Source organism: Barbatula barbatula, assembly GCF_947034865.1.
Source record: "Barbatula barbatula genome assembly, chromosome: 17".
Taxonomy (NCBI): Eukaryota; Metazoa; Chordata; class Actinopteri; order Cypriniformes; family Nemacheilidae; genus Barbatula; species Barbatula barbatula.
This window is the reverse complement of record NC_136780.1, coordinates 14,328,012-14,342,046: the sequence shown is the minus strand read 5'-3', so window position 1 is coordinate 14,342,046 and position 14,035 is coordinate 14,328,012. Positions and strand designations below refer to the sequence as shown.

Sequence of the window (14,035 nt, the reverse complement as noted above, 5' to 3'; positions counted from 1 at the left end):
CCGCACCCACAGCTCCTCACCCACAGCTACACACCCACAGCTTCTCACCCACAGCTTCTCACCCACAGCTCCTCACCCACATCTCCTCACCCACAGCTCCTCACCCACATCTCCTCACCCACAGCTGCACACCCACAGCTCAGGACCCACATCTCCGCACCCACAGCTCCTCACCCACAGCTACACACCCACAGCTTCTCACCCACAGTTTCTCACCCACAGCTCCTCACCCACATCTCCTCACCCACAGCTCCTCACCCACATCTCCTCACCCACAGCTCCTCACCGACATCTCCTCAGCCACAGCTTCTCACCCACAGCTCTTAACCCACAGCTCCTCACCTACAGCTACACACCCACATCTCCTCACCCTTCTCCAAGGCTACATACCCACAGATCCTCACTCTTCTCCACAGCTACATCTCCTCACCCACAGCTACACACCCACATCTTCTCACCCACAGCTCAGCACCCACACCTCCACAGCTACACACCCACAGCTCCTCACCCACAGCTCAGCACCCACAGCTCCTCACCCTTCTCCACAGCTACATACCCACAGCTCCTCACCCACAGCTCCACAGCTCCACACCCACAGCTCATCACCCACAGCTCAGCACCCACAGCTCCACAGCTCCTCACCCACAGCTATATACCCACAGCTCCTCACCCAGAGCTCATTACCCACAGATCCACAGCTACACACCCACAGCTCCACAGCTCCTCACCCACAGCTCAGCACCCACAGTTACACAGCTACACACCCACAGCTCCTCACCCACAGCTCAGCACCCACAGCTCCAAAGCTACACACCCACAGCTCCTCACCCACAGCTCAGTACCCACAGCTCCTCACCCACAGCTCCACACCCACAGCTCCTCACCCACATCTCCTCACCCACAGCTTCTCACCCACAGCTCCACAGCTACACACCAACAGCTCCACAACCACAGCTCAGCGCCCACAGCTACACACCCACAGCTCCTCACCCACATCTCCTCACCCACAGCTTCTCACCCACAGCTACACAGCTACATACCCACAGCTCCACAACCACAGCTCAGCACCCACAGCTACACACCCACAGCTACATACCAACAGCTCCTCACCCACAGCTCCACAGCTACACACACACAGCTTCTCACCACAGCTCCACAGCTACACACCCACAGCTCCACAACCACAGCTCAGCACCCACAGCTCCTCACCCACAGCTCCACAGCTACACACCAACAGCTCCACAACCACAGCTCAGCACCCACAGCTACACACCCACAGCTCCTCACCCACATCTCCTCACCCACAGCTTCTCACCCACAGCTACACAGCTACACACCCACAGCTCCACAACCACAGCTCAGCACCCACAGCTACACACCCACAGCTACATACCAACAGCTCCTCACCCACAGCTCCACAGCTACACACACACAGCTTCTCAACCACAGCTCCACAGCTACACACCCACAGCTCCACAACCACAGCTCAGCACCCACAGCTACACACCCACAGCTCCTCACCCACAGCTCCACAGCTACATACCCACAGCTCCTCACCCACAGCTCAGCACCCACAGCTCCACAACTACACACTCACAGCTCCACAGCTCCTCACCCACAGCTCAGCACCCACACCTAAGCAACCACAGCTATACAGCTACACACCCACAGCTCCTCACCCACAGCTCAGCACCCACAGCTCCACAGCTACACACCCACAGCTCCACACCCACAGCTCAGCACCCACAGCTACACAGCTACACACCCACAGTTCCTCACCCACAGATCCACAGCTACACACCCACAGCTCAGCACCCACAGCTACACACCCACAGCTCCTCACCCACAGCTCAGCACCCACAGCTCCTAACCTTTTTCACAGCTACATACCCACAGCTCCACACCCACAGCTCCTCACCCACATCTCAGCACCAATAGCTCCTCACCCACAGCTCAGCACCAACAGCTCCTCACCCACAGCTCCACAGCTACATACCCACAGCTCCTCACCCACAGCTCCACAGCTGCATACCCTGGGTATGGAGCGCTCTTCCCGGGATAGCAAGCACACCCAATACGCTTTATATCCGCCCCTATGAACAGTTATTATATACGAGGTGAACTCGTGAAACGGTTTTAATGCACACCTTCCAGGAAACCAGATTCGAAAATTCAATCAGACAATGTTATAATTACATTTTGGTAATAGTTATATAATTTATTAACATTTTGGATTAATTATGTACATTATTTAGTTCATTATACTTTAACATCTCTGCTCTAGACGAAGTCCAAGGCGGTATTAATTTCTGTAATATTTGTAAGCTTATAGTCATAGATACCTGTCAGATACCTTAACACCCCACTAGATGATGCACATGAATCCTAACTTAGATGTGTATGTGTGTAGAGAGAGTTCGGCCAATGTAAAGGAGGAGCTGGATCAGAAGGTGTTGGATAAGGAAGCAAACAGCAGTGTATCTGATGGAAAAAGCTCCGCCCCTGCAAACACATGGGCATGGCATGTTTTTTGCTGAGTTTCTGGTAAACTTTATACCTTACATCTCCCAAATTCTTTGTCCATCTTCCAAACAAGCACTGCTAAAAAACACGGCTTCCCACCCCAACCACCCACCCACTCTCCATTCATAGAGTCAATGCAAATGTCTTGCCCAATCGCCGTCTGTCCTCATTTGACTCATTGCAATGTAAATAGCCATTAAGCTTACTGCCACGATTATTGTTATATAGATGTATTGAGAGTAAAATGATAAGCAGGGAAATTTTCCATGTGCTATTTGGTTCTCATAATACAGGACCTCCAACGCATTTAATCTTAAATCACCACTGTGTTATCCATGTAGCTGTACATTTACATTTGGCAGATGCTTTCAAAACTAAGTCACTAAGTATGAATTGAGTCTTTTATCAGTAGGGATAGTGGGATGAGATGAGCCTGTGTAAGTTGAGCCACCCACAGCAGAAATAATACAAACCTACTTTTTCCATTCAGTGACACAGAAATGAACAAAAGCAAATGCCTCTGGTGGTTTTAAAATGTGCTTAAAATGTTTTTTTCTCTCCTGTGTGTTTATGGCCTGCATACTATAAATCCAGTGAGGCTATCTGTGAAAGAGAATAAGAGTAAAGTACTAATCCTGAAAGTGAATGATAGTGACAGAGCTCCAAACATTACCGTCTAATCTTACTCTCAAAACAATCGGCTTTGGCCCTTGGACAACTGTTGATAAAGTGATACCCGTCTAGATATGAAAAGAAACAATGCACACTGACTCCTCTGTTTTACAGAGCTCGTGCAGAAGGATTTCATCAGCATCATCAACTCGTGTTTGAAAGAGCTGAGGCTTTTGGGATATGAGCAAGAGATAAAACTATGACAGATTGCTGATTCTTTCCTACGATAGTGCTGAATATAAAACACATGAGCATTGCATGAGAGTTTGCAGCAGAGTTATATGTTATACTAAGAAAAGCTTTTGTCTGGACGTGGGCCTTGAAACAATCTTCCTTTCTGTGGGGTTTATTTGATGAGACAAATAAAACACGACCAAACCCTGATGTTTTGTTTGAAACCAGAATATTAAAGCATTCAGACTCATGTATAAACAGTAATGCAATGCACGTATAATAGTGCAAAGATCAGGCAAGTGCGCAAATAAACATTTAATATGCATGTTATCAGGTTGATTTGCTAAATAATATCTGTTACATACTGTATACATTGATGAGAAACAAAAACAACAAAACTTTACCCAGTGATGTCTAGAGAAGAAGTTATGCATTTTTCTTTGACATGTTTAATATACATGAAACCTTTTGAATATACCAATTCTAATAACAGATATAAAATAGTGTCACTTGAATTTAGGTGGCACTGAACAATGTACAGTAATGTCATGACAGTTGTACTGCATTGGAATAAATGATTGCGTAACTTAGAATGGGTGATAAGTAAATAATTACCAGCTTAGTTCAGGTTGTATTGTGTCAATATGTTTTGTTATTAAGAGCTATTGTGAGATGTAAAAATAAACAAAGTATGAGCTGGCGTAGCACCCTGTAAGACGCTAGATATATGTTTAGTCTTAAACTTACATCTGTTTGACGTGTTGTTTCTCAGATATCTTGGCTATTCAAGTTTATAGTTAACATTTCGCGAATATTCACAAATAATTGTTTTTAAAATCAAATCTTTGAACCAAAAACAATTCTCTTAAAAAACTGATAATAAATTATATTGTTAAAAAGTAGAATAAAGTTACGATGTCGCTGCCTTTTTGCATGCCAGTTAATGCAATTGTGGCGTGCTTTGTTTAGTTTCATTTGATGCAAATGTTTTTTTTTTCTTAGTGATAGTGTTAACCTGAGGCTGTTATGAGGCTGTTAAGACTGGACTCCAGCCTTATATTTGCATAGTGGACTCTTCCCTGTGTTGGCATTGGGTGGGGCGTGAAGGGCACTTACGGCACTTGCTTTAGTACAGTTCATTATTATGCTCTTTATGTGGAAACGCTCTATGAATGAACAGGCTAACAATAAGTACAACTAAAATAAGAATGAAGGAACATGCCATCAGAGTAAATGACAAAACCAGTATTATACTGGATAGTCTTCCTCTACATTTTTCATAAAACCTTGGTCAAAGTGCAGCAGGTCTGCCATTGTGTTATAATGTAGGTGTGGCACTAAAGCAAACACCTTTAGCTCCTGAATTACAATAGATTTTGAACTGTAAACCGCACGCAACTATAGCGTTTTGTGTCAGATTGGGCCATGTGTATCAAGAAACAACAAGGTGTTAAAGGCCATAATACAGACTGCTTCACTGAACACACGCTGACCCGAAGTTAACATAGTGTAGTCTGTGTTTGGCTATAGTGTATTTTTGAATTCATTTTTTATATCATATATTTAATGTAGGCCTATTCATTAAAATTTCAATACATATAAATTGTAGTAAATGTAACCTACTCCACAGTTATTTATTCTTGGCAGAGAAACGGTATATAAGGTTTTATTCAGCAAATGAACAAAACCACTCAAGCAAAGACGAAAAAAGAAAACTACACAAGGATGAAAAATCTTTAAAAAACTAATTTTTTTAAATTTCTCGTTTGTTGTTTGAAAAAGTGGTTCTAGTTATTGTCGCGGTAAAAGCGAAGCGCTGAAACGTGTGTGTTGAAATGTATGATTTCTGCATTAACGCGCTCGTCTCGCAGCGCAGACCGATCCGTGTGTGACATTCAAGTATCGCGAGAACAATTCTGCATTAGTAAGTTTGACTCGCTGTCGCGGTGCTGTGATGTCATATACTGTCTAATCTTCGCAGCGCCGCATGCGGTCGAGCACAGCAGGTACGCTCGGCAGCAGGTGGTGATTTTGATGGTCATGTGACGTGATTCTTGTAAAGGTGCGGTGTAAAGGTAGACACAGCGACAGACAGGACCAAATACATTCACACCTCTCTCTCTCTCTCCTGGAGACATTGCGATTAAAGAAACAAGAATAATGTCCATTAGCCGGAAAAACTGGTCTGCTTTATCAACGTGAGTACTTTAAATTCGTTATTTTTTTATTTTGGTTAATGTTTGAAGAACTGAGCGCGAGTCTGTTATCTTCATTCTTGGCATTATAACATATGGAGAGATGCGTGCTGACTTACAATTGCAGTTTTTTCTTTCTCATTATTTTAAGTAAAACAGCACACAGAACGTATTTTGAAATGAAGAAACAGACGACTCAAGAGTTTCTCTTTTAAGTGAAAGAATTGCTGTCCTTAGAAATACAGAAGTCCAAGGCTTGACGTCCAGTGTAATAAGATAATGCATAATCTTACTCTTCTAAAGTAAAATACCTGACTGAAATACAAACTGAAAGTAAGCGCAAACTGGACATGAAGACATTAAAGTTTTGACATCAGGTGCACTCATGTGGAATGTGATGTCACGCTTATGAATTTAAGGCACTGAGTATCCTTTACCCAAAACCAGCTTGAAAAACCAGTTATTGCCCAATGAAACACTTTTTTCATATGGTGAAATACAATAGTCCACCTCTGGGATACATCATCGAGACCTTTGATCATAATACATCTCATTCTTTTTGTATTTCACTCGGGTTGTTATTAAACTCAGTTCATCCGTCTGTCGTCCATCAGATCGAATGACAGTCAATACAGAGTAATGGGATGCTGAAATGGTTAAATGCTTTATTTTATGTAGCTCTAGCTGATGTTATCAACGTGGTATAAATACATTTGAGCTGTGTATGTGTTTGATCTACAGGCTGACTCGACAGTGGACTGTGGAGGATGAGGAAGAAGTGGAAAGAGAGAAGCGGAGGAAGGAAAGGGGTTCCAGCACCACCGTCGACCCCGATGAGAGTCCAGACAAAGAGGAAGAACCACACACCAGTAGGTATGAAATGAACTGCAGAAAGATAAAAAAGAAATACATCAGGGTGTGATGCTTTCCGAGCATGTCAACTTAAGAGTTGTATTTGGTTCTAGATCGATAAGCGAAATTGAATGCAAACTTTATTTGAAATATTTACCTAACACATGGACGAGAGCTTCTGAGACTTTCAGATAAGCGTTTATGGTACCGTAAAGGTATGAATACAATCGTATCACTTTTACTTTCGCATGCTTGACCTTTGGTACTTCAGTTGGCACACAATTGTAAAATCCACAACCAACGATTTACGTTACATCACATAAACACGTTTTGTAATCTAACGTGTCCAGCGGATCGGCTGATGCTGGTGAATCCGGTGAGGACTCAGGAGGAGGTCTGGCGCAGCAGCAGATGGAGTTTGTGGAGATGTTGCGGGTCCGTGATGAGCGCCGGAGGATGAGGCACGTGGAGACTCTGAGGAAGTGCAAGGAGGGAGAAGATGGGACCATGGAGGACAGCTTAGATGGCGAGACCCACGAGGAGCTGACGGGAGAGAAGCGGGACGAAGCGCACGGAGAGAATGTTCAGCGCTGCGTGGAGGCCCTCATGTCACCAGAACCCGTTAAATCAGAGAAGAATGACAAGGTACAGCACGGGTTCTTTAGGAAAAAAACGTCCTAAACGTTTCATTAAAACAATCTCATTATTAGTAGTACTGTATTCAAATATGTGGCTTGGTACTGTCTGCCTTCTATGAGCTTGTCGTGGTCTCAACTAACCTAAATCTTTGCATGTTTCGGCACAGTTTACCTAAACGTGAGTATTTTAGGAGAGGGCTGAACTGACTGTTTAAATCTCGAACGTTCTGGGCTCACAGTGACTTTGGGGCTTTATTCACAATTACATTTAGCCATTTAGCAGTCACTTTGATCCATAGCGCCTTACAGAGAGTTCAGGGAGCAGTTCAGCGATATATCATACGGATTTATTATTGCTTTATGATTCTAACATTGTTAGTCTAACAACCATATGCTTTTATACTAAATCTGGAGATGCACTGATACTAAATTTCTCCATTGATTCAAATTATTCAGAGTGATATCTGCTGATACTATGATTACATAAGTATTTCTTAACTTTCTGAATGTTATTCATTCATACAGTATAATGACTATTAATATTCAACATTAAAACAGTGATGTTCCTTAACCTTTTTTATATACAGAGCACAAATCCATTGCATTCTCTTTTGATTGACAGGATATATCGGCCCTGATCATCAGCGGTTTTTAACTAAAATTGCTTTTATCGACCATTACCGATTATTGCCCGATAAGTTGGTGCATCTCTAAATCACAACCTTGCAGTTGTGTTTTCCTGTGAGAACATTCTAGGTTAGAAGAATATTTTTTTTCTCAAATACAGTATGTGCAGTGTACCGTGTCCATCAAAGCCGTGCAAATGACGTCACCCATTAGTCTAAACAGGCCAGAAATATTCACATAAGATTATATTTCTTCAAGCTCATGGATGTCGATTATTACGTTTGTAACAGACACCAGAGAACAGTGAACTACACTGCTGGTCTTCACTTGAATAATCTGCTCGTAATCTAGGAATCGACACATTCATACGGTATAAATCTGACAGGTTTGTCATGTGACCAGAGGTCAGAGGTCATCACACCACCTGCAGAGCGTGTAATTAATCATCAACGGGATTAACAGAAAGAGCTGCAGGAGGTCTAGTTTATGTTACACACACCTACAGGGCCTGAACCCGAGAGGACATGAAGTCATTTGACCCACTTCTGAAGCGTGTCGTCATTTCTGCGACAGGTTTGAAAACAAATGTGAATTCTCTGGAAGGGCTGCAGCGGTTTAGAAAGGACCATACACACATAATACGATTGATTTTATCTTTTGATGTTTTCTAGGTTTGACTTTAGTAACATGAAAACTCAAAAAAGCTGTTAGAAACCTTTTATTTTAAGGTGTCCTGTCCCTTTAAGAAAGTTGGATTTTATGTTTCAAGGTAAAACGCTAGGAATTATGATTGTTTAGGTCATTTAGATATTTCATCAGGGATGTAGATCCGAAAAAAATAAATAATAACTACAATCATTTATTTCTTATTTCGTAGAAATATTGAATTCAGTTCCAATGGGCATTGTTTCATAGCAGCTTTAGAGAACATGGCAAATGGTCAAAATGTGACCATAGGTATTTCACGTGATGCATCTTTTCTAAGACCAAAAACGTGCTTTATGACAAAAATTCCTATTTGTTTTCATGAATGTTTTCTGTTTTCGCAGTCAGAAAATGCAAGCAATCAAAATTCAACATCAGCGACTCCCACAAGATCATCCCGGAAGTTTGTGAGGTATACATTTACTACAATAATATTACAATAACAATATTACAAAACGTTGATGTGTATTATGGCGCAGTGAACTAACACAATGTTTCCCTGTTTGAGATCAATCATATTGTTTTTCTTTGATTAGCTCTCTCTCCATCTCCTTTGATAAGAGTCCCTCATCACCCCCGGCAACCAGCAGAGTGGTTTCTCCTCTCAGCCCCAAGTCTCCGCCCTCTCGGCATCCAGAGGTGGGCTCTCCGTTCAGCCCATACAGTCCCACCCACTCAGACACCCTGAGCCCAACACTAAATGGAGACACAGAGGTGAGACATCCACGTTCTTCCACGAGATTTCAAAAGTGGTGCTGTTTTAATTTGAGTGTTGTTTCATTACAACAGTAGTACCATGGTATAGTACTTTAACATATTAATTCCAGGGTACTTCAAGTATTATGTTTAAATACTTTTTTGTTCCTCTTATTGTCATACATTTTTAATACATGAAGCAGATCTTTAAAGTCTTAGAACCATGTTATTGATTTACCATCAAGAACACCATTGCTGACTCTCGGGAGGAGTTCAGTTGAACTCTGACCCTTTTCATACACATGATAAGCTTTTCCCGCAAAAGCAAACACATGAGTTTGCAGCAGTTTAGCTCTGTTTTTAGTATCTGACGTAGTGCTCATTGACTGCTGCTTCCACGATGCCTTTGCAGTGACAATAACATATTTTTTCAAATTCGCATACTTGACCCTTAAAGAGATTGAATGTGACATTACAGAAGTGCTTGTTTTTAATTTAAGACCTGATCTGGCACGAGATGCATTCATGAGATCTTGTTGCACCTGTTGCGGTTTGCGTAGATGTAATGTTCATCGCTACTAGGACTCCCTCTAGGGGAAAACTGGAGACATGACCTGAATGGGAATGGTGGTACAATGTCCTAAGCAAAACAAAAATGTTGGTAACCAAACAACATTCACCCCATTGACTTTGAATATATGAACACCAAACCACTGAGACATTTCTCAAAATATCTCCTTTTGTGAAGGTGGAGTCAAATACACAGGTTCTTATTGACATGAAGGTGAACAAATGATGACAGAAGTTGTATTTTTATTTAGCAATACGTTCACATCGTCTTACTGTTTCTCTTATTTCATATATGCACAGGGACATGAAAATGGCACATCAAGCAATTTCGAACCAGCCACAAAACCTGCGTTTACAAGGCAGAGCTCCAGAACCATCTCATTCAGGGTAAGCCATTGCCCATTTCTCTATACAAACAATTATGCCCATGTTTCCGTGTAACATACTGTCAACAATCAGCATATTCCTTGATACAGCGTCAAAGTTTGCATTTCATGCACAGTAAAGCAAGCCATCACAGTCACATTTGCCTGTGCCAACAACATTAAACTTTTCATTTTTATCTTCTGTGCTGTGTTCAAATAGTTGGTAAAGGTTTGTTAAATATTTGAATAAGTCAACACATACAGAGCTCATACAACTGCTCTGTACTTTATCATATGTTTCAGATGATGCGAAAGAAGGAGGAAGACATCATGCCGCTACAGAGAAGGTAATACTTCTATACATTTAACCTTTTATTTCACGCATTATTTCTAAGTGAACAACTTTGACTGGGATTCAGAATACATCACAGAATTGCACGATACTGTTGTAGTTGTAAACATCTAAACATTGTAGTTTTGCTTTTTATGTATTTGCGATTGTAGATGCAAGAAATGACCAATGAATATATATATATATATATATACAGAATACATAATATCATATTGACTGACATTTGCTTAATTTTATTTAGCTTTTAAAATATTCGTCGAGTGTTTCTTTCACTAAAATCATGTTACATTTCAACTGCCTTTATAACTTTTCCCCATCCTTCATCTTAGATTTTAGCCAAACTTTTTCTGTTAATCTCAATTCAATAAAATAGTAAAAGTGTAAAATATATGTTTTATAGGAAAAAACATAAATTAGCTTTCTTCACAATATTTAAATAATCAATAATACATATAATAGAATATATGAAGTGTTTTGTTCCAAAATGAGATCATGCTTTAAATTTTTTTCAAAAATCATGTTTTTTTTATGTTATCATGTTTTTATTGCGTTTTATTGTTTTAGTTAGCTGTATTGTTTTAGTTATTATGGCTAAAATCAAAACAAACCAACTGCAGTTTGATTGATATTAATGAATAGGAATATACAAAAAAAAAACATGATTTTAATTTTTTATTTTATAAACGGAGTTATCTCATCTTGGAACCAAACTCTTCATATATAATACATATAATACAATAATACTATATTAGAAACTAATAAAAGAATCATGGGTGACAAGAATGCTTCCAATTTCATCAACAGTGCAAGTGTGCGGATTTCACCGAAGACCCTTGAATCCAATAAGGTAAAGAGAAATCTAGTCTATACTGTCGTATAAACACCTCAGAAACTTTTACGTTATCTCTTGATAAACCCACAGAGTCCCGACCAAGAGGATGAACAGAAGTCCCCATTTCAGAGAAAGTAAGTCACACAGTTGTCAGCATTTCAACGTGAGCGTTAAATAGGAGGATTCAATTGTACAATTGTTCCTCTGCTGTACCATCAGCTCACGACAAAGAATATCGTCCCGCTCCATCCAGGAGAAAATGGAAAGACTTGCTCAAGCGTCACAGGTCTGGATCTCTTCTAGTTCTCATAGTCGGTGGTTTTAGCTGACACGGGTAATAAGATCAAATCAATGCAACTTGCAGAAATGGGAGATGGCCAAATCTCCGCTTGTCAAGACTGGGGGTTTAGCAGACGAGGTGTCACGGAAGAGGGAGCTGTTTGAAAAAGAAGAAGAGAAAAGCCACATCTTCTCCACGCAGGTGATGCCGATTATTAGTGGCAGAATTCTGACTGAATAAGACCTTTGGTCATATATTTACTTTTATGCATGATTCATTTTCAGGACTTCCGCAATTTTTCTTCTGGAATTTCTGGTCGAATAAATCAATGGGTTCAGAATAAAACATTTACCTTGTCACACAGTCCTTCGGTAAGTTCTGCCATTTGTATGCAGCTTTGAATAATAACATCAGGTGAGGAACATCACAACGTGGAAAATATACTTACATGGTTTTGTGTCAGGCTGTACGGTTCCATAAAGAATCTTAACTCACCCAGAAATACAAATACAAGTCATCATTTATTCACACTTTAAAACCTGTATAAAACTAATATTTTAAGAAATGGCTGGATGTTAGTAGCTGAATCGCTCAGAGCTGTTTTTCAGCAGGTTTTGGCCAGGTGGCAGTATTTCTCTTTACACTGGGCCTATGTTTGTTAGTCATCACACAAATATTTGTCATGCATCTCGTGCATTTGGAATCATTTGCAACATGCAAATGGGTTTATACCTAGTCCCAGAATAACTTAAATGTAAGAGGTGTCTTAATGGAAAACAACTTGCACTGAAAATATATACGTCCTCTTGTTTTGTCTCATGATGCCCACCAGTAAAGTATGTTTTTAAAAACAATTTAAATGTCCTAATTTTACCAAGGCCTAGTCCTGGTTTAAAATAATCCCCGTATGGGAAACCACTCCTATAAAACACAATGTGTTGTAGTGCAGGATTATGTAAGCATGGACTGCATACACGTGATGTTGCTTGCATGCTCTGTTGCTTTGATGTTTGGTTTGCTAAAATGTTAAGAAATGTAATGAAACAACCCCAACAACATATTATGAAAATGAAAATAAAGGACCATTTTGTGTATTTGATTAGTATGAAATACATATTTCTAAATACAAATTGCTGCCTTTAGAAAATTGCATTTATTACTGTACAGTTTATTTATAGTACAGCAATAAGAAAAAAATATGAAAACAAATGCTATGATGAATTTACACTTTACAAATGTTTACTTTATTATATTTGTATTAAATGTTTGATGATAGGGTAAAATATGGCGTTTTCTTGTCATGTTTGTATACTAAACGTATCTACACGGTAGAGGAAAATGATCTTAAATGACTGTACTGCGCTGTGTTTTCTATGATAATTCACAGCTGATGGATGTTGAAATGTTTTGCTCATGTTTAGGATCTGAGGCACGTGAACATCTCGAGCAAGAAGAGCTTGTTTGAAAAGGGAGCAGAACAGGGGCACAAGTGAAGAATCCTTTCTCTCACCAGATTCAGATAAAGGAACATCTCCACAATATTTCACTTTTCTTCCTTTCATTGCCTATTTTTTGCAAGTTTTAAAACAAACTAATTTACATTCAATACATATGTTATTGCATCACATGTGTCGTGATTGAAGCGCTGATAACAGTGTCTGGACAAGACTATTAATACTGCTTTTCAAAATGCTCTCTATCCTTACATAAAATTAAAAGAACACTGCCTTTGTTGTGTGGTTCCCAGTCCAGCTTCTTTCTTTTAACCCTTGTGTGGTGTTCAGGTCTGGGACCTGTTTACTAAAAATGATTTGGAGTCTCAGACAAATATATTTATTAAATAATATTTATTCATATTAATCATTCCTCTTTCTTTTTACATTACGGTACATAAAAAAAACATAGCTGAGATTTAACAGAGGTAAATCCAAAACCTTACGCGTGTTAAGCATGCTTATAATTGGGTGAAGTAAACAGCTGTAAAGAATTTCTTTAATGGATTAATTGATCATGAAGACCATACAAGGGTTTACAGCCATATAAAGTTAAGAGGAGAAACCTCTGGCCTGTGCCATAAGTCAATAGAAGGTACAAATGTTATTATTTCCACAAACCAGCTGGAAAGTGATGACGAATATTTAATGAGGCTGGGAAATCAGGCCATAAAACCACAAAGAATGCGTTTTCAGTTGTTTAATCTTACCAGAGAATCACTAAAGTCACAATCCAGAACTGAATGGATGTGTCTGATCAGGCCTTTGCGTACTGACTCCCACCAAAGCTTTTCTTTTTATATCTTTAGAAACACTTGTGACTTGTCATGTAATCATTGCTTGTCGTCCAGAAGGGTTACCGTTCGGATGAATAAATCTTTTTATACCAGTGGTTGCGATGTGTTGTGTTTTTAGTAAACATGTTTGAAGCAGTTCATTGAAAAATAAGCAGGACATTTGTGGCAAGTCTTCTTTTGTAAGTTTGATTCGGATGTGTAAATGTTATGGTGCTCAAATGAGTTTCACTGGAACATGAATTTGTTGGGCTTTTAAAAGAAATC

The 14,035-nt window shown here is 40.1% G+C and overlaps 1 protein-coding gene across 1 annotated transcript; it reads left to right on the top strand.

The window, feature by feature from the left end:
- The first annotated feature begins 5,418 nt into the window (after nt 1–5,418).
- Nucleotides 5,419–13,866, top strand: lad1 (ladinin). The gene is made up of 13 exons (XM_079478737.1): nt 5,419–5,567; nt 6,306–6,437; nt 6,767–7,061; nt 8,731–8,798; nt 8,923–9,100; nt 9,953–10,039; nt 10,321–10,364; nt 11,174–11,216; nt 11,292–11,335; nt 11,421–11,487; nt 11,566–11,682; nt 11,766–11,852; nt 12,903–13,866. Exons 1-13 carry the CDS (start codon nt 5,530–5,532, stop codon nt 12,972–12,974), a joined length of 1,272 nt encoding a protein of 423 aa, XP_079334863.1. The 5' UTR covers nt 5,419–5,529; the 3' UTR covers nt 12,975–13,866.
- Nucleotides 13,867–14,035: the final 169 nt, after the last annotated feature.

What these genes read in the sequence shown, in the direction of transcription:
- lad1 (XM_079478737.1), top strand. Translation starts at nt 5,530, where the DNA reads ATGTCCATTAGCCGGAAAAACTGGTCTGCTTTATCAAC. An exon ending in GAAGAACCACACACCAGTAG is followed by an intron (nt 6,438 to 6,766) that starts GTATGAAATGAA and finishes TAACGTGTCCAG; the next exon opens with CGGATCGGCTGATGCTGGTG. An exon ending in TCATCCCGGAAGTTTGTGAG is followed by an intron (nt 8,799 to 8,922) that starts GTATACATTTAC and finishes TTCTTTGATTAG; the next exon opens with CTCTCTCTCCATCTCCTTTG.